General features: G+C 36.7%; 2 protein-coding genes across 5 annotated transcripts in view; one reads left to right on the forward strand and one right to left on the reverse strand.

Moving 5' to 3' along the window:
- Exoc6b (exocyst complex component 6B) overlaps nt 1-19,245 on the reverse strand; it is a 579,628-nt gene that overhangs the window by 522,153 nt on the left and 38,230 nt on the right. The window lies entirely within an intron of this gene.
- Nucleotides 2,518-3,282, forward strand: LOC124963588 (phosphoglycerate mutase 1-like). Its single transcript, XM_047523343.1, has one exon. It carries the CDS (start codon nt 2,518-2,520, stop codon nt 3,280-3,282), a length of 765 nt encoding a protein of 254 aa, XP_047379299.1.

Here is a 19,245-nt window from a genome sequence, read left to right on the forward strand (position 1 = left end):
CTTAGCTCAGATGTCTTCAATTACTCAAAACTTTCAGTCATTCACAAACATAATAAAGCAGTCACTAATAAATTTGTAAAAATTACTTGGAAGATTCTCATTACATTACTTTATAATTTGTTTAATTTTATTTTGAAATAATTTCACATTGTGCAGAGCACACCTATACATTCCTTATACAGAATTCAATTTGACATTTTTGCCATATGTCTTTTCATTCTCCTCCCAAATAAATGTATATATGTCTATTTTTCTAACATAAGTAGGTTTCACACTTACCTTAAGTGCCCTTAAAGCAGTAGCATGTACTTTTGCTTACATAATCACAATATGATTACCAAATTCAAGAAATCTACTTTGATACAATCACAATCTAATCTGCAGTCCCTGGCGGGGCAGGGCAAAACTGGGGACTGAACCTAGGCAGTGCCTCACACGTGATAGGCCAGCACTCTACCACTGAGCTGCAATCCATATTTCAATTTTGTCCATTGTTCCAATGATGTTCTTTAGGACACTGTCATTTCCTCCTGGAGCAAATCTGGTCCAGAATCACATATCACATTTTATTGTCATGTTTCTTCAGTATCCTTTCACCTAAACTAGCAGTTCTCTAACTTTTTTGACAAAGGATTACTTCACACTATTAAAAGTTACTGAGAACACCAAAAAACTTTTGTTTATATGGATTATATATATCAATACATACTGTACTAAAAATAAACAGAATGAATGACATCAGTAAGATGACACTCATCCTTTCCCAGACTCATCAATCTGAACAACCATTCACTCAAAAAATACCTTAACAAGAGCTAAAGAATCCAGGTGAGAGGCTACAGTACCAACATGAAGCAAAGAAATAAGAAAGGATCCATTGAAGAGGGTATAAAGGACAGTTTCATATTACCCCCAAAGCCCCGGACTCCAGATTAATTCCAATAGACTCTGGTGCCAGGATGGCCCCTTCAGAACCAGACACCAGGTCTGCCTGTATGGACCCAGCCAGAAGGCTTGCCCCAACAGACTCCGGCTCCATCAGATGCAGTATCAGACAACCACAACCGGTCTCAGTCAGGTAGCCAGGTCAGCTACCTCACAGGAACAATGCCTACCTCAGCACATGGTTGGCTGCCATGGATTCCAGCTCTAGGTCTAACCCAAAAGATAATAGCACAGGATGGCATTAGTCACACAAGCCCAGGATCCAGGCCCACACCCAGTGACCCAGGCACAGGACTGATCCTGAACCCAGGAGCCAGGCATATCTGAATGCTGATCAAGGAACCAAACCAAGCTACGGAGGACTCCAGCAGCAAGCCATCTGCACACCAGCCAGCTAGCTATCAGCCCAGAATCTCTTGATGGGCTGAATATTGACTAACTTTCCCTATAAAATCTGAAAGAAGTAATTCCTTCTTCAAATACACAGCCACCAAAGTAAGGCAACAAAGATTATAAATAAACAGGAAAACCATGACACACTCAAAGGAACAAAATCAATCATCAGTAAGCAAACTTAAAGCAGAGATCTATGAACTGATTGGATGCAAAGTAATCACCCTAAAGAAACTCAGAGAGCTACAAAAGAACATGTACAGCCTGATGCCTATGCTGTAAGGTATACTGGATACCAACATACTATAATATATATTTGAAATCTGCTGAGAGATCTTAAATGGTCTTACCACAAAAAAGGTAACTGGGGGAATATGAATATGTTAATTAATTTGATTGTAGTAATCATTTCACTGTATATGCCTACATCAAAAAATAACAGGTATATCAAGATCAATTGTTTATATGCCCTAAATGTATACAATGTCAGTAAAATGTCAATAAAGCTAGAAAAAATTGAAACAGACATTTGAAAATATTACTTCTTTTGAAATGAACAATAAACTCACTACAAGTTAAAGACTATATCTCATGAAAACTATCTACCCCAATTCCCCCTCCAAAAAAAACCCCAGAAGAATCTGTTTTTCTATTTGTGCATGTCTCTTTAATAACTGGCTTAAAGGAAGACATCTGGATTTTGTAACTGCTTCTGTGTCCAATCATGGAACTGTGTGGGTTCAGATGAAGAAAACCCAGCTTCACACATATGTACTTAAAAAGTAGAAAGTATTTTCGAAGACTTTTCAGACACACACACACACAGTGATATGATCTCAAAACAAGGTACACTTCTTTTTTTTTTTTTAAGCGTATCTTCAATGTTATTGTTTGGAATCTACAATTACAAAGTAGTCCAAGGTCATTTCTCATACCACTACACAACACATAAACACATCTAGAAAACTTACAAAACGGTTCTTCAAAAAAAAAGTGCTCTAAGATTTATATTAGTTTACTGATCAATCATAAAAAATGTACCCATCAAATGTATCTTTCTCTAATTTTTTGTACATTCTTATTGATATTTGTTTATAGCTAATCTTACATGCATAGAACTGAGAGCATTATTTTTACTGCAACAACCTTTATAAAAAGGTTATAAAGGACGTCACCGCCATGGCTGCCTACAAGCTGGTGCTGACTTGGCACGGCAAGAGTGCCTGGAACCCAGAGAACCGCTTCAGCAGCTGGTATGATGCCAACCTGAGTCTGGCAGGCCACAAGGAAGCAAAGCGCAGCGGGCAGGCGCTGCGAGATGCTGGCTATGAGTTTGACATCTGCTTCACCTCAGTGCAGAAAAGAGCAATCCAAACCCTCTGGACAGTGCTGGATGCAATTGACCAGATGTGGCTGCCAGTGGTGAGGACTTGGTGCCTCAATGAGCAACACTATGGGGGTCTGACTGGCCTCAATAAAGCAGAAACTGCTGCTGAGCATGGGGAGGCCCAGGTAAAGATATGGAGACGCTCCTATCATGTCCCGCCACCTCCAATGGAGCCAGATCACCCCTTCTACAGCAATATCAGTAAGGATCGTAGGTATGAAGGCCTTACTGAGGATCAGCTGCCCTCCTGGGAGAGTCTGAAGGGCACCACTGCCAGAGGTCTGCCCTTCTGGAATGAAGAAATTATCCCCCAGATAAAGGAGAGGCAACGGGTTCTGATTGCAGCCCATGGCAACAGCCTTCGGGGCATCGTCAAGCATCTGGAGGGTCTCTCTGAAGAGGCCATCATGGAGCTGAACCTGCCAACTGGTATTCCCATTGTCTATGAATTGGACAATAACTTGAAGCCCATCAAGCTCATGCAATTCCTGGGAAATGAAGAGACCATTCGTAAAGCAATGGAAGCTGTGGCTGCACAGGGCAAGGTGAAGAAATAAAGGCAAATAGCAAATTATCGTACTAAGGAACACCCTGCCTATCCATTCCTTTGCACCTCTCTCCTGCACACGACCACATCTGTAGGCATCTTAAGTTGTAGCTGCAGATGGGGACCAGTAGTTCCCATTTTAATTTTAGCATTTTGTCTCCTGCACCCACTCCCTCTGTAGATTCTAGTCAGAATAGCACCTCTGGGGCATAGGTTCTCAGTCCAAACCCAGGGAAGCCTCCTTGTATCCAGAAAAGTTGAGGTAGTAGTTCTGTTTTTTGTTGTTGTTGTTGTTTTAAGTGATTGCTTGAGAAGGGGATAGGGAGGAACTGTGCCAAGGCATGACCAATGAGAAGAAGCCAGAGAAGAGAGCCTGTTTGTGTTTCCAAGAGCCAGTTCTGCACTCTTCTGTAGTCTGGTCACTGTCTGGGGAAGGGGGCGACAGGAGGCTCTAGTCATTCCAATGGAATATGAATGTAACCTGCATGGTGATTTAAGCAAAACAACTATTTCCCCCCTGACCCCAGAGGAGCTGGCTCCAGAAGGTTGGGATCAACTCTGAATTGTTTGTTACATTTACTTTCACAAAAAGAAAAATAAATAATTTTATATATATATATATATATATATATATATATATATATATATACACACACACACACACACACACACACACACACACACTAAACAAAGCCCTCTGGGGTTTCTAGTGGTGGTTAGTCCCACATGTGGTCACCACAAAATAAGCCATTCTTCACACCAATATGGGACAAGTTCCTTGGCCTGTAAGGTATAGGTGTGTATCTCACTATGTGTCTGAGAGAATCCCTCCTCTGCCTTGTTTTGTGGCAGTGAAATGCCTCTTGATCATGTCCCAAGTGTGTCTTTCACTGTGTTTGATTTCTGAGTCATGTTGTAGTTGCTTGGCCCTGCCACACAGGCCCAATACTCATTGTAAGCATAACTGTAATAAATCTTTGTCCAGATCAGTATAATAAAGGAGTGATGTGCAATTAAAAAAAAAAGGTTATAAAGCTTAAAAGTATACATTGTATCAAAAGTACTTAATAAACACTAAGAAACAAATATACTCCCTCTCCAAATTTCCAGTTGCCCTTTACTCACTATTTTTCTTTTTTTTTTTTTTTAACCTTTAGTTTTGTTTATTTTTTTAACATGGTGCTGAGGATCGAACCCAGTGCCTCTTAATTTTCAAGGTGAAGGCTCCCACTGCTTGTTGAATTAACAATGCCATGCTGAGCAGGCTCACCTGTTCCCACTACCACCCTGAGCAAGTATTTGTTCTTGGGTATGAATCCCAGCAGTCTGGGTATTTGCTGGCCATCCACACTGAGGCCAACTAACTGCCGGTGTTCTCAAAGCTGAAGCAAGTTCTATTTCTTAAAGGGAAGTTACAATGTAGAATCTGAAACAATATCAGTGATCCATTAGTCTATTTTGCACATTGAATGAATCATTTATATGATTTTATAATATCAGGTTGATCATTTGAAAAAATTGGTTCAGTGGGTTTTCCATATCTTTCTCATGTTGACATATTTCCTTGCAGAGTATCAGAACATCACATTTGTTAATATCATTACCCAACCTGATTAGGAACATCTGTAAGTACTGGCAATCTGTAGGAGGGCAACAGGCCATATCACTGAAAATATAAATAGGCAGCAACTATAAAACTGATAAATGTGGTACAAATAATAAACTGGTTACTCTGTAGAACACAATAATAAAGTAAAAAATGCACTTAGCTCTCCCTTCTCTACCACTGCAACTTATTTTGAAAAGGACATATTTCTTTCTCTTCCTCTCTCCCCACCTCTTTGTAATATCAGGGGAAACAGGATTATCTTTCTGCCCCAACCTAGGCAGAATTACCTGTCCTTGAGCACACACCCACCATGGGAATGAAGAAATTCAGACTTTGGGGAATGGCACCAGAAGATCTCAGAAATGACTATCGCCCAGAGAATGGGTAGAATGTAGTCTTTGAATCACCTCTTTAAAAATCTCTATTCCTCCTGTTGGGAAGAAGCACAGCCTCTGGGACAGAAGTCCCTTATGTTTCTCCTTTACTAACAAAGCAATGAAACTTCTTTTTCTTTTTTCTCAAAACTGTGTCCTGGTTATTGGATTGGCATCAGGGAAAAGGACAGAGTTTTCAGTAACATAAGAACTTGCAACATGAAATAAGTCAAAAAACAAAAAGATAAAATGGGAAAATGTGTTTTTGAAAATTAACATAAGATTAATATCCATGACATATACAGATCAGTAGTGTTTTAAAAAATAGGGAAAAAAAGACAGAGTTTAGGAGTTTCCAATTAACAGCAGAGAAAATAAGACAGATCTATAGACATAAAGATGCCCTACTTCTCTGATCATTAGGAAATTCTGATGAAAACATGTCAGATACTACTTAAGAATGGTCATGGCCATTAGTGAATGTCAGTTTTCTGTTCCCCTTGCCTTCAGCATTTGCCAGGAAGCTCGGTATTTCAAATACTGCATATGTTCAAGCCCTAGCAGTGCCTGGAACACAGGAGGAATTCAATAAATATTAATTGGATCAATGAGAGAATGTGATTTCTCAAAACTCAAGGGCAAGATGAGAAACTCCAAAAATCGACCCCTCCACAAAACCAACAGATAAACAGGCAAAAAATAGTCAGAATCAACTATCTCCAAATTCTTGATATCAAAAGCTTGCAGTGACCAAGGGAATGATTAATCAGGGAAAAAAAAAACAGTTAAATTTCATTACTTGATTAGTTAACCACTAAACTATCAGAACAGAGGCTCCAGTGGCCACACAGAATAAAAAACTTCAGACTTAACCAAATTCATTCAAAAAAAACTGACACGGATTCGGAGATAAAAGAAAACCTTGAATCTCAAAAAATAAGTGCACGTGAAACACTGGAATGCAAAACAAGCAACTTGTGAGCAACCTAGCCCAGGTCCTGGAACCCACATCCTTACCCACAGAAAGCTGAATGATGCAAGGACAAAGAGCAAGCAAAGGAAAACTGGCCCAAAAGTATGTAACACTGACCTGACTCCATCTCTAGCTCCGTCTCTAGCTACTGTCCTTCTATAAATATTACAACCGCAGACCAGGGTATTGCTTCTCAGTCTGGAGATAGCCTGAATTTTCTTTCTCCTCAAGTGCATAATTCTTGTTTTCCTAAATAAATCTCTCTTTGTGCCTCTATGTGATGCATCCTTAAATCCTTTGCTGCAAAGAACCCCACTCAGCCTGAGTTGAGGTCCCCATCTCCAGGAGCTCCTCAGATCCCCCTCCAGTGACTAAACAAATAAGCTGCTAAACAAACAACAACTATAACAAGTAGCAACAAATCCTGGGGAGGGTGAAGAATTTAAACTCCAGAATTGCTACAGTTTAATATTCTAAATGTCTGGTTTTCAAACAAAAAAAGAAAAATTACAAGGCATACAAAAAAAATATGATCCATAAACAAAAATTATATTAATTTTTAAAAGAAATTAATAGAAACTGTCCCTGAAGAAATCAAGACAGTAGACTTAGAAAATTAAGATTTTAATCAACTATTTTAAAGATGCTCCAAGAGCTAACAGCAGCCATAAAAATAAAAAATTATAAAAGGGAAACAAATAGAAAATTATGAGTTGAAAGCTACAATAATTAAAACAAAATTTCACTAGAGGGTTTCAACAGCAGATTTAATTAGAAGAAATAACCAGCTAACTTGCCAACAGGTCAACTGAGTTTAACCAGGCTGAGGAGCAGAAAGAAAAAAAATTGGAGAAAAATGAAAGAACCTAGGAGACTTATGAAACACCACAAAGCATACCAAAAACACATAACAAAAGTTCCAGAGGAAAGAAGGGAGAAAGAAAGGAGCAGAAAAAGTATTTGAAGAAATAATGACTAAGATTGTCCCAAATCTGATGGAGGACATGAATATACACATCCAAGAAATTCAACAAAGTCAAAGTAGAAATATACTCAAAAACATCCACACCAAGGCACATTATAATCACTGTTAAAAAAAAAAAAAAAAAAAGGCAAATACAAATACAGAATCTTGAAAGCAACAAGGAAGAAAAAATCCATTGTGTATCAAAGACCCTAAATAAGATTAAGTTAATTTCTCATCAGAAATTATGAAGATCAGAAGATAGTGAGATAATATTGTTCAAAGTCAGAAAGAATTCATTATCTAGAAAACTATCCTTCAAAATGAAGATGAAATTAAGATATTAACAGAAAAGATATTCCCAGTAATCCTGCCCTATAAGAAAAAAATAAAGATCATCCTTCAGGTTGAAAGGGAAAAAAACACTATAAACAGTAATTCAAATCCACACAGGCAATTAAGAACATTGGTAAAGGTTAACTACATAGGTAAATATAAAAGCCAGTACAATGAATTTGGGGTTTGTAACAACGCTTTTTTCCCCATATGATTTTTGCCCCCATTACTGGGAACTTAACCCAAGGGTACTATACTATTGAGCTGTACCCCAGGCCTTTTCCCTTTTTATTTTGAGACAGGGTCTCATTAAATTGCCCAGGCTGGCCTCAAAGTTGCCATCTTTCTGTCTCAGCCTCCAGAGTCCCTGGGATTACTGGCATGTGCCACCATGCCTGGATTTCCCATACAATTTAAAAAACAACTGCATAAAATATTACATATGTATGTTGATGAACATATATATATATAATATAATTTATAACAACAACAGAAAGCAGAATGGACATGTGTAAAAGCAAAGATTTTTTTTAATTAGACTATGCCTTTTTATTGTTATGTTTCAAAGTTCATCCACAAACTTTCATTCCATTTATAGTCAACTAATTTGCTCCTTCTTAACAATTATGCTTCAATTGCTGATTAAACAAAGCTAGTCATTAAGGGAGGTCAGGAAATATCACCCCAAAATATGTCACTCTAGTATATTAATTACTACCAGGTAAAGAGAGCTAGGATTCCTGAATGCAATCAACTTATATACTACTGAAACTAATTTAGAATTAACTGGAATCAGGTTGTCATAATTTAAGATGTTAACTGTAAACTCCCAGGGCAAACACTAAGAACGTAAGTTTAAAATATATAGTACAAGTACCTCAGACGGGTGGCACATGCCTATAACCCCAGCCACTGAGGAGGCTAAGGCTGAGCAAGACCCTGTCTCAAACACACACACGCACACACACAAAGATAAACACAAAAAAAGGTAGTAATGAAGAAACCAAGGAACAACAACAAAAAAAAGACATAAAACAAACAGCAAAAGGCAAGACCACATTCTTCTTTATCAACAATTACAAAAAATGAAAATGGACTAAACTTTCCAATTAAAAGGCAGAGATTAACAGAATGGATTTTTAAAAATAACAACATGATTCAACTATAAGCTATCTAAAAGAGATTTATTTTAAACCCAAAGACACAAGTAGATTAAAAGTAAAAAGATGGAAAAAGATGTTCTTTACAAACAATAACAAAAGATTAGCTGAACAAAGCAAAATACAGTTAAAATTGGACAAAATAAATTTAAGACAAAAACAGTTGTAAAAGAAAAAGGACATTATGTAACGATAAAATGGGCAATTCATCAAGAGATGACCATTATGAAAGACAAATAGCATAAGGAGTATCTTTATCATCTCTTATTTTAGAGGTTCATAAAATTAGTCCTCAAAATCTAGTGCATATACTATTCCTTTTTAAGTAATGTACTATCTATAATAGAGTCAAATCATCAGTGCCCTAATAAGTAGGAACTAACATGCCTTGCACTAGTTACCAAAAACTACCATTTTATATACTGACAAGGAGGTCTGGTAATCATTTATGCCAAACAATCATCCTTTCAATTCAGGAAAGGGGGAGATGAATCTCACCAGTCAAGAACTGTAAATCATGATTACAATTTGCTATTAGGAATGCTCCCGTTCCTTCTGAAGACATAACATCCTTGGGTTAAAAGTGATCATATTCAGGGAAGATTTTTCCCAAAATGCCAGGTTTCAGATAAATGTTAAGATCACCAATGAGCTCCAAAATATATTATCTAGTTTTGTTAGTTTTCTAAAAACTGGTGAAGCACAAACATATAATACAGTAAACAAACAGTAGGATGCAAAAGCAAGCCTGTCTAAATAATAATCAACATCAACACATATAGAGAAAATGTACATAAACATGGTACAATGTAAACATTATAATATTTATAATATTAACTAATATTTATTTCATGCGTACTACTTAAGATGTTTTAGCTGGGCATGGTAACCCACACCTGTAATCCCAGCAGCTCAGGAGGCTGAGGCAGAAAGATTGCCAGTTCAAATCCAGCCCAGTAACTTAGCAAGACCCTAAACAACTTAGCTAGTCCCTGTCTAAATAAAATATAAAAAAGAATGGAGATGTGGCTCAGTGGTTAAACACTCCTGTGTTTAATCCCTGATATTTAAAAAAAAAACCGTTTCAAGCAGCTTTTATTTATTATATTACTTAATCTCAAAACCATGCCCAAAAATATAAAAAGGGGGAGGGGGAGGCTGGGGATGTGATTCAGTGGTTAAAACGTACCCCTGGGTTTAATCCCCGTTTAAAATTTAAAAAACATGCCCATGATATAAGGTAATAGTTTTATCTTTATTTTATTTCACATACAAAGAAACCAAGCCACAGATAAGATAAATGCTTTACCCCAAGTTACAAAGCTAATGAGTAAATTCATGATTAAGGTATTAATATATAAACAAAGAATCCCACACTCAACCATTTCACTATCTGTACAAAAAATTGATATATACTATATATTATATAACTGCACATAAATTGCTGTCTTTATACAAAATATGTAAAACTGTAAATACATGTTATATACACACAAATTTTTATATGCATCCATGTGGCATATGTGTTTTCAACTACACAGAACACACGTACATTTACATATCTAAAATATTTTAATGGCCGGGCCCTGTGGCTGCACATGGTAACCCTAGTGACTCAGCAAGCTGAAGCAGGAATATTGCAAGTTCAATGCCAGCCTCAGTAATTTAGTGAGGTCCTAGGAAACTTAGTGAGACTCTGTCTCAAAATTTTAAAAAAGTGGGGGAGGGAGAAATAGCTCAGTGGTAAAGCACCCCTGGATTCAAACCCCAAATACCAAAAAACAAAACAAAAATATATATTTTAAGAATACCACTAGGGCAAGGCAGTGTGACATATCCTTTTAATCCCAGCAGCTTGGGAGGCTGCAGCAGAAGGATCTCAAGTTCAAAAACCAGCCTCAGCAATTTAGCAAGGCCCTAAGCAACTTAGCAAGACCCTTTCTCAAAATAAAAAACAAAGGTTAGGTACATGGCTCAGTGGCTAGGAATCCCTGGGTTCAACCCGTGGTGCCAAAAAAAAAAAAAAAAATTTGCCACTGGGCACAACTGCAGACACCTGTAATCCCAGCTAGTCTGAAAGCTAAAGCCTAAGGATCTCAAATTCGAGATCAGCCTCAGCAACTTAGCCAGACTCTGTGCAAACTAAAAATTAAAAAGGGGTAGGGAAGGCTGGGATATAGCTCAGTTGGTAGAGTGCTTGCCTAGCAAGCACAAGGCCCTGGGTCCAATCCCCAGCACTGCAAAAAAAAAGGAAGGTGGGGATATAACTCAGTGGTAGAGTGTTCCTGAGTCCAATTCCCAGCACTGAGGGAAAAAAATAAAAGTAAATACACTAAAACATAAGTGACTATAATGACTTATGCAAAAAGCTTTGCTCCATTTTAAGTTCTCCTAAATATTGCCATATTCTCATCAATACCATTAAAACAACAATTTGAGTCAAATCCTGTCCAACATGCTAATTCTTTCTGGCAAAAGACCACCCACACCCAACCACAAAAGTAAACATGGGTCCAACTTGTGGCCAATTATAACAGCTCATGTCCCTGAGGACATAAGAATTAGATACTTATCTAAGGGATGGGAAACCAATTCTTTTCCCCAAGATTTTAAAAACTAAAGCTAACCAAAAGGAACCCTTTTCCTCTCTGGTCTCAGAGATGTATTTATAATGGAAGCCTAGAGTGGTCAATATTATCTATGTCCCCTGCTGAATAGATGAAGCCTATTTTTTAAGATAGGATAAAAACAACAAAAGGAGAGAAGACGTAAGAGCTGGGAGGAAAGAGAAAAATCTGAGAAAGAAACATTTCTGGTCAATGTGAAAGTACCACATTGCAGTCTTAACCTAACACTATCTTCACCCTGCGCTAATAAGTTAAAATTTATTTTTTTAAGTTAATTCATGTTGAGTTGTCACTTATAAACATGCATTATTTTCATAATCAGAAAAAAGGCAGCTGGGCACAGTGACTCACACCTGCAATCCCAGCAACTCAGGAGACTGAAGGAGGATCACAAGTTCAAGGTCAGCCTCAGCAATTTATCAAGACCTTATCTCAAAATAAAAAATAAAAAGGACAAGGGATATAGCTCTGTGTGAAAGTATCACTGAGTTCAAATACCAGTACCAAAAAAAAATTTTTTTTAAATATCATTTAGATGTTAAAAAATAATCTGGGGGGCTGGGGTTGTAGCTCAGTGGTAAGGCACTTACCTGGCATGTGTGAGGCCCTGAGTTCAATCCTCAGCACTACATATAAATAAATAAATAAATAAATAAATAAATAAATAAATAAACAAACAAACAAATATTTTTAAAAAATAAATAAATAAAAATAACCTGTATGTAACATGTTGTATTACTAAAATACTCGCTCCAAGAGAAAAAGAGTAATAACTTAACAAACAATAAAAACATGCCTACAATATAATGAATTTTCTAAATTCCTTAAATGCCCTTTGCCAATAAAATAAAAACCAATAAATCATTTATTTCACTAGAACAAAACAGGATTACATGAACAGTTCTTCTGTTACTTCACAAAATAACCTGATTATACCAGAATTTTTCACAGCATTTTTTTGTTATTGTTATTGCTCTATTTTGTTCCTCCTATATCTTCAGAATAACATAAGTAGGATGAAGTTACTTTAGGAAACCTGAAGGACTCAGTCCCTAAAATACTATACTATACTTTGAAGAGCTGTCAAATAAGAGTCTCGGTTGCATTTGTATAACTTGGCACATTGACAAAGTTGCCTTGAACAGATACATTAACAAATTAAGTAACAGGAAGTGGAATAAAACCTAATTATAAAGTGACTATTTTTCACTTTAAAATACGTTAGGTCACCTAACACCAAATTTTAGTCAGTTGATGGCAGCACATAACTTGTTTGTTTTATCTAAAAAAAGAAATAAAGAGTGCCCAGCTATCACAACTCTTTAAAATGTTATTTCTTTACCTGTGTAACAGACTTTTTGCATAAGTCATTATTTTTTACTGAAAATCTGAGTTAATAAGCATTAAATAATTAAATAGGGCAAAGAACTAAGCCAACCTATCAGATTAAAACAACGACAAAACTCCATTTATATCTATCAGATTAGGTTTGCAGGGAGTTTTGTTTTTGCTTAGATGATCAAACTCCTGTCTCAGTTACTACTTCCAACCATGGGTAAATAAAACTCTATATCATAAAGCTCTGACCATGCTCCTCTTCTATTCCTTGGGATAAGGAGGTGGGGTGGAGGGCAACCCAAGTCCTGAACCCATACTGACAATTCTAAATAAAATCTAACACTCCTGAGTTTAACAGTCTAGTACATTCACAACATTACCCAAATGAACCTATCCACCTTTTATTCACACCACTCCCCTCCATAAGGTTTAAGAAAATGAGCTAGGTAGTTTGGTAATAAACATCCTCAAGATTTCAAGGCTTAAATCAACTAAAAAAAATTTTTGACTGATGGAATATGTCTGCTGTAGTTTGGATAAGTGTTCCCCAGAGGTCCATGTATTAAAGACATAATCCCCAGAATGGTGCTATGAGGAGCCTCTTTGGACTTTGAAGAGGTGGGGCATGGTGGGAGGTCCTTAGGTCACAGGGAGCATGTCCTTGAAGGGAACTTCTGTGTCTCTATGCTTCCTGGCACATGAGGTAAGCAGTTTGCTCCACCATCTATCCCTGCCATGATGCACTGACCTTGCCGGATGCCTAGAAAAGAGGAACACTCAATCTTGGACTGGAACCTCCAGAACTGTGAGCCAAATAAATAAACTTTTTCTTGTACATTAGTTACCTCAGGTATTTCATTATACTAATGCGAAGTCTACTAATACAAGTCCACTGTGGGATGGCAGGGGGCTCTGCTCTTGCTCTATAACGTCCTCAATCTAAGAAGCAACCAATCAGCACATTTTCTTCTATGAACAGCCAAGGTAAACATTTTCAGCTTTGTGGGACATATGGTTTCTGTCACAATTATTAAAACTTTACTGTTACAGTGCAAAAGCAGCCATAGACAATATATAATGAATTTTGTGGGGGCAGGGGTGATACTAGGGATTAAATACAGGGATACTTTCCCACTGAGCTAAATCCCAAACCCTTTATACTTTATTTTGAGACAGGGTCTCACTAAGTTGCTAAAGCTGGTCTCAAACTTGCAATCTTCCTGCCTCAGCCTCTTAAGGGTCTGGGATTACAGGCATGTGCCACTGTGCCCAGAAAGTGCATGAACTCTTATAACCACTACTTGAAAGTAACTCATGTCAATTCAGCTCATACATCACTGGTCAACCACATCTACCTTTCAAGGGGAAAGAACATACATTCATCACATGTTCCTGGGAGGAGAAATAAAATTTTGAATAGATAATCCTAATATTACAAAATGTATCTTCTTGACTACTTATTATTTCCTCCTACTTGAATGCCCATCTCTCCTCTCCAAGTCTAAATCTTAGCGCATCCCTCAAGACTCATTTCAAATGTAACAGTCTCCAAAGTCTCTGCCTCTCATCAGCTCTCAAAGAACTCTTATCTTTTATTTTTTTTAACATTGTTCAGTTTTTTATTTAATTGTGAGAATAGAACTGGTGTTTCCTATATTAACAAGTTCACCCTCCTTGGCACAAAGAGAGTATCATTTATCTTTTCATATTCCATAGGACTTAGTACTGTGACTTAAGATAGGGTTCAATTAATACATGTTAGATGAATTAAAGTACCACTGGTTTCTGTTTGTGTGTGTGTGTGTGTGTGTGTGTGTGTGTTTGAAGAGGCTTATAAAGACACAAACAATATAACACTAAATAAAATTTAATAGAGATGAATATAAAGAGATACAACCTAAGATACTGCCAGAACTTAAAGATGATATACCTTGATGATGCATATCAAGAAATCAAATACATTTATGAAGGTGAGCCACAATTTAGTGCAATGTATTTTAACAGCCAAACAAAATAAGAGAGCAAGCGCCACCTTATCAACCACAGAATCAGTAAGATAGTCTCAGACAGGCGTGAAATTAAATAAGACCCCTTTAAGTCAAATGTTAGATTTTTTAAAATGAGTAAAACACTTAACAATACAAAAGGAAATAAGAAATGCTTTATTAAACAATGAAACCAGAATGCAGAAGATATGAAAGAATAATAATAATCAGTAAATATTTGCAGGTATATCATTTCCTATACACCAACATGGATGCCAAAAGGAATACAAAGACATTATATGGCAGTTTGTGACCAAGTAGTTAAAAAAAAACAAGACATACATGATGAAGCGATAGCTACTACTAAAAATACATCATAATTCAAACATTTATAAAGTACCTAAAATCCAGATAATATATTCTCTCCCAAGGACAAAAGAATTATAAAATACTATCACTTTCAAGAAACTCACAAACTATCAGCAGTAACTAATACAAACAACTATAATATAATGTTATTAAAACTATGATAAAGATTTTTGTAAAGTACTATGGAAACCAGGATTAAGAAAATAAGTAAATGTTCTGCTTCTAAGAAGAAGATGGTTTCACTGGAAAAGTCATATAAACAGTAAACAACCTGACTATGAAGAGCCTATAAGGTAGGGAAAAGAGAACCAGGAAAAGTCTGATATGGATTTTTTTTAAATCATGGCAGTGGCATGGAAAATGGGCAGACTACACACTCCACGTGACAAGCACCATACTAGTGTTGGTTGCTGAAACACTGAGGGCTGAGTAGAGCATCTCGCATGTAACAGATTTTACTAAGTATATACTTGTTGGAAAAATTGAAAAGAATAAAGCAGGAACACCAGAAGAGAGGTTATCTTCAGTGAAAACTAAGAGTGAAAAATTAGGTTAATGACAAAGGAAGCCGGAGATGACAGCAACACTGAAATAAGTCTTTTTATTTATATGCTAAATTGTCTAGCTTATAAAGTATAGGAATTTAGAAGAAAAAGCTATAGATTGGAGAAGCAATGTGGTCACAAAGAATCTATGAACTGTAGGTCGAAACCACGGAACATGAAATGTACCACGTTATTAGAAAGTGAGTCTCTCAACTAGTAGTGACTATAAATTCAAGTCAGAAAATGTTTTAAAATGACCTCAATATTTAGAGCTGTCCTCACCTTCCTTTCTTCCTCCCTTCCGCAACCCCCGTTATCATAAGATAAAGCATTAAGAAGAGTTTAAGAGTATTATAATTTTTGGTGTTTGCAGTGTTGGGGATCAAACCTAGGCCCTTATGCATGCTAGGCAAGCACTCCACCACTGCACTACATCTCCAGTAACTTACTTTTATACACAGAGCATACTTCAAGAAGGTTCTGGTTAGGACCAAGAAAGAGCCAGGCACAGTGGCACACACCTGGAAACCCAGCAACTCAGGAGACAGAGGCCGAGGGTCCCAAGTTCAAGACCAACCTCAGCAACTTAGCAAGACCTTAAGCAACTTAGTGAGACCCTGTCTCAAAATTAAAAAATGGAATGGGCTGGGGATGTGGCTCAGTGGTTAAGCACCTCTGAGTTCAATTTCCAGCAACAAAAAAAGAAAAATCAAAGAAGAGTTAACTGGTCTAATTTCGGAGACATGACACTCTACACATTCAACAGACTAAAAGAACAACCCATGTAAGCATCTGAGTACATAAGAAAGACCTGAGTAAATGACAATTTTAATACCTACTATTCACATTTTTACTAATCAGGCATGACTTTGATTAGATAATTTATTAAAAAACAAAGTGCTTTAATCTGATATAGCTTGATGATTTTGATATAGTACAAAGACTCCCCAGGTTCAAATTCCAGTTCTTTTGCCTGGACATGACCTCGATCCCTATATTATTGAACCTCTCTGATCTGTTCCCTCATCTGCCTCACAGGGTTGTTGCATCCAATGAGTGAATGCGTAAAACTGCATAGAACAGGGCCTTGCACAAAGTACGTACTCAACAGAGATTAATTGTCAATATTATTAAAAATACCTTAGTGCAGACAGGTGTGAGGTTGAATGTGAAGCCTACTCATTTAGCCAGTACATGACTTCAGCAAACTACATAGCATTAACATTTCAACTAGCAACATTCTAGAACTGGGGATTCTTAACAGTACATGTCCTTCAAGAATTTCAAGAAATCTCCCATTTTCCTGGTGCTACCACTGGCAGAACCCAGGGCAAGTTATTATCCCCTCTTTGCTTTTATTTTCTCCTTAGATCCTCATGTCAGCATTTTCTCCAGGATTCTGGAATGAGTCACAACCTCCCCCACTGAATTCTTGATTTAGGTTCTTTCATGGGCTGTGCCAGGATGATTCTGGGTGTGGTGCCATGTTTGGCACTATCTCCTCTGAGACAGCTGATGTGGTAATATTCAGTTGTATTTAGGCTGCTTACTCTGTAATTTTCCACTGTTTCTTTATTAGAATGAGCAAAAGCATAAACCATAACTACATCTTCTGCATTCAGCACTATCAAGTCCCCCAAAATCTCATAGGAACTAAGACTTTTATCAACTCTCTTCTAACAAGCAATATTGACAGGTCCTTCCCAGACTGTCAATCATGTAATACCTATTCAACTATAAAATAGTAAAAGTATTATTTTTCACTGGAGACTTCTAATTCAAATGTACTATCATCATAGTGAGCAGAAAATAAGAAATAGACTTTTTAAAATTCAAATATGTATATTTGACACACTTCGACTTCATACCTGCTTAACAGGACTATTAGTATTTCTTATTATCATGAAATTGTTATGATTAAATGAGCTAATATATATGATACATCTAGCTACAAGAAATAAATGCTAGTTACTTTCTACCCTTCCTCTTCCTGCTTCATCTCCAACCCAGGAAATACTTGGTGAAGATGAGGAGACAGACTAGGATAGGATGGGTTTGTTGGGGCACAGCTGAGAGATAATGGGGTTCTTGACAACTCTTTAGTTGAATATGTATCAATATCAGTTTCCTACTTCTTTGTGGTTTTTCGTTTTGTTTTGTTTTGTTTTGTTTTGTTTTGTTTTGTTTTGTGTGTTTTTGGTACTGGGGTTTGTACCATAGTGGTTAAGGGGCACAATCACTGAGCCACATCCTCAGCCCTTTTCTGTATTCTATTTAGAGACAAGGTCTCACTGAGTTACTTAGGAACTAAGTTTCTGAGGCTGGCTTTGAACTCATGATCCTCCTGCCTCAGTCTCCTGATCCACTGGGATTACAGGCATGCACCCCATTAGTTTCCTACTTCTTGATTTTAACTGTACTTCCCAAGTTGCTAAAGAGGCTCTGATTATATGAGTATGTTTGTATTATGATCAATGTTCGTATCAGAAATAAAACTGGTTCATCTTATGACTCAGAAGGCAAAATATTCTATATTTTAGTAAGAATGTTAAAAAACCTAAATGACACCAAAACTGATTTTCTCAAACAAAAAAAAAAAAAACCTTGCCATACAGAGGGAGAAATGTGTATAGTTACAACAAGCATGGCAAATTTTAATTATTAATTATTGAATCTAGGCAGCTGTTCTTTCCATTTTTCTGTGTTAGCATTTTTAACTTAAAAAATGGGGCAGCAGAGAATAGAGGGACAGAACTTGGCAGTTCATACACTAATACTCCCAGAGGTAAGAAAAATAAACAATTTACTGGTTACCCATCCAGTTAATAAAAACAAAGTCCTCCAATTTTCTTCCCTCTCCTCATAAACTTTATCAGGTCTCCTACCAATCTACTTAGATGTGCATAGATGGTGCCCCATGAGGCTTCCACACACAGAGGAATGACATAGGATCACTAGGAAAGGGAACTTCCACCTGGCAGTAAAGCCCCTGCTCTCCAACACTGTTTGAATGGACAGCTCTGAAGAGGGTATTCCCAGCCTCCAGCATAAAAATAGCTCTACTCTTAGGCAAACAATGGAAACCCTCACTGAGAAAATCTTTAAATTTTTTTAAATCCAAAAAGGAAAATGCTGAATGCAACCACATAAACCTAAGAAAAATAAAACAGTGAGGCAGAAAGCAGGATTGGGGCGTTTCTATACCTAAGTGGCAGAGAGGATTTTTTCCCACCCAAATAGAAATGGAAAAGGAATTCTTTTTTAGTAGTCCATCAATATTTCAACTGTAGAAGAACATAATCACCATGTTCCTTGTAGAAAATAAACTTAAAATAATATAAAGAAGAGAACTTTTTTAAAAGCTCAATAATTCCCTATTAAAAGGTCTCTCAACTAGTTTCCAGAATCTAACACAGTCCCAAAAAAGCTAGGCTTTCAGCTTACTCTAGATTCTTAAAATTTTAAAACAAACTATAATAAACAGTTTATATCTCATTTCTTAAGTAAAAATGAAGCAACATAAAAGTAGTCCATTTTAAAAACTTAGCGGTAAAAAGCAAAATAAAAGTCTAGAAAAATTAGACTGGGGATTACTATTAGCACTATCAAATCATTAGGAATATAAATCATCACTACAACCTCTCTAAATGGTTCTTAAGTCACTTAACTATATGTTTATGCTAAAACTGAAAA

The sequence above is a fragment of the Sciurus carolinensis genome, chromosome 13 (genome assembly GCF_902686445.1).
Source record: "Sciurus carolinensis chromosome 13, mSciCar1.2, whole genome shotgun sequence".
Taxonomy (NCBI): domain Eukaryota; kingdom Metazoa; phylum Chordata; class Mammalia; order Rodentia; family Sciuridae; genus Sciurus; species Sciurus carolinensis.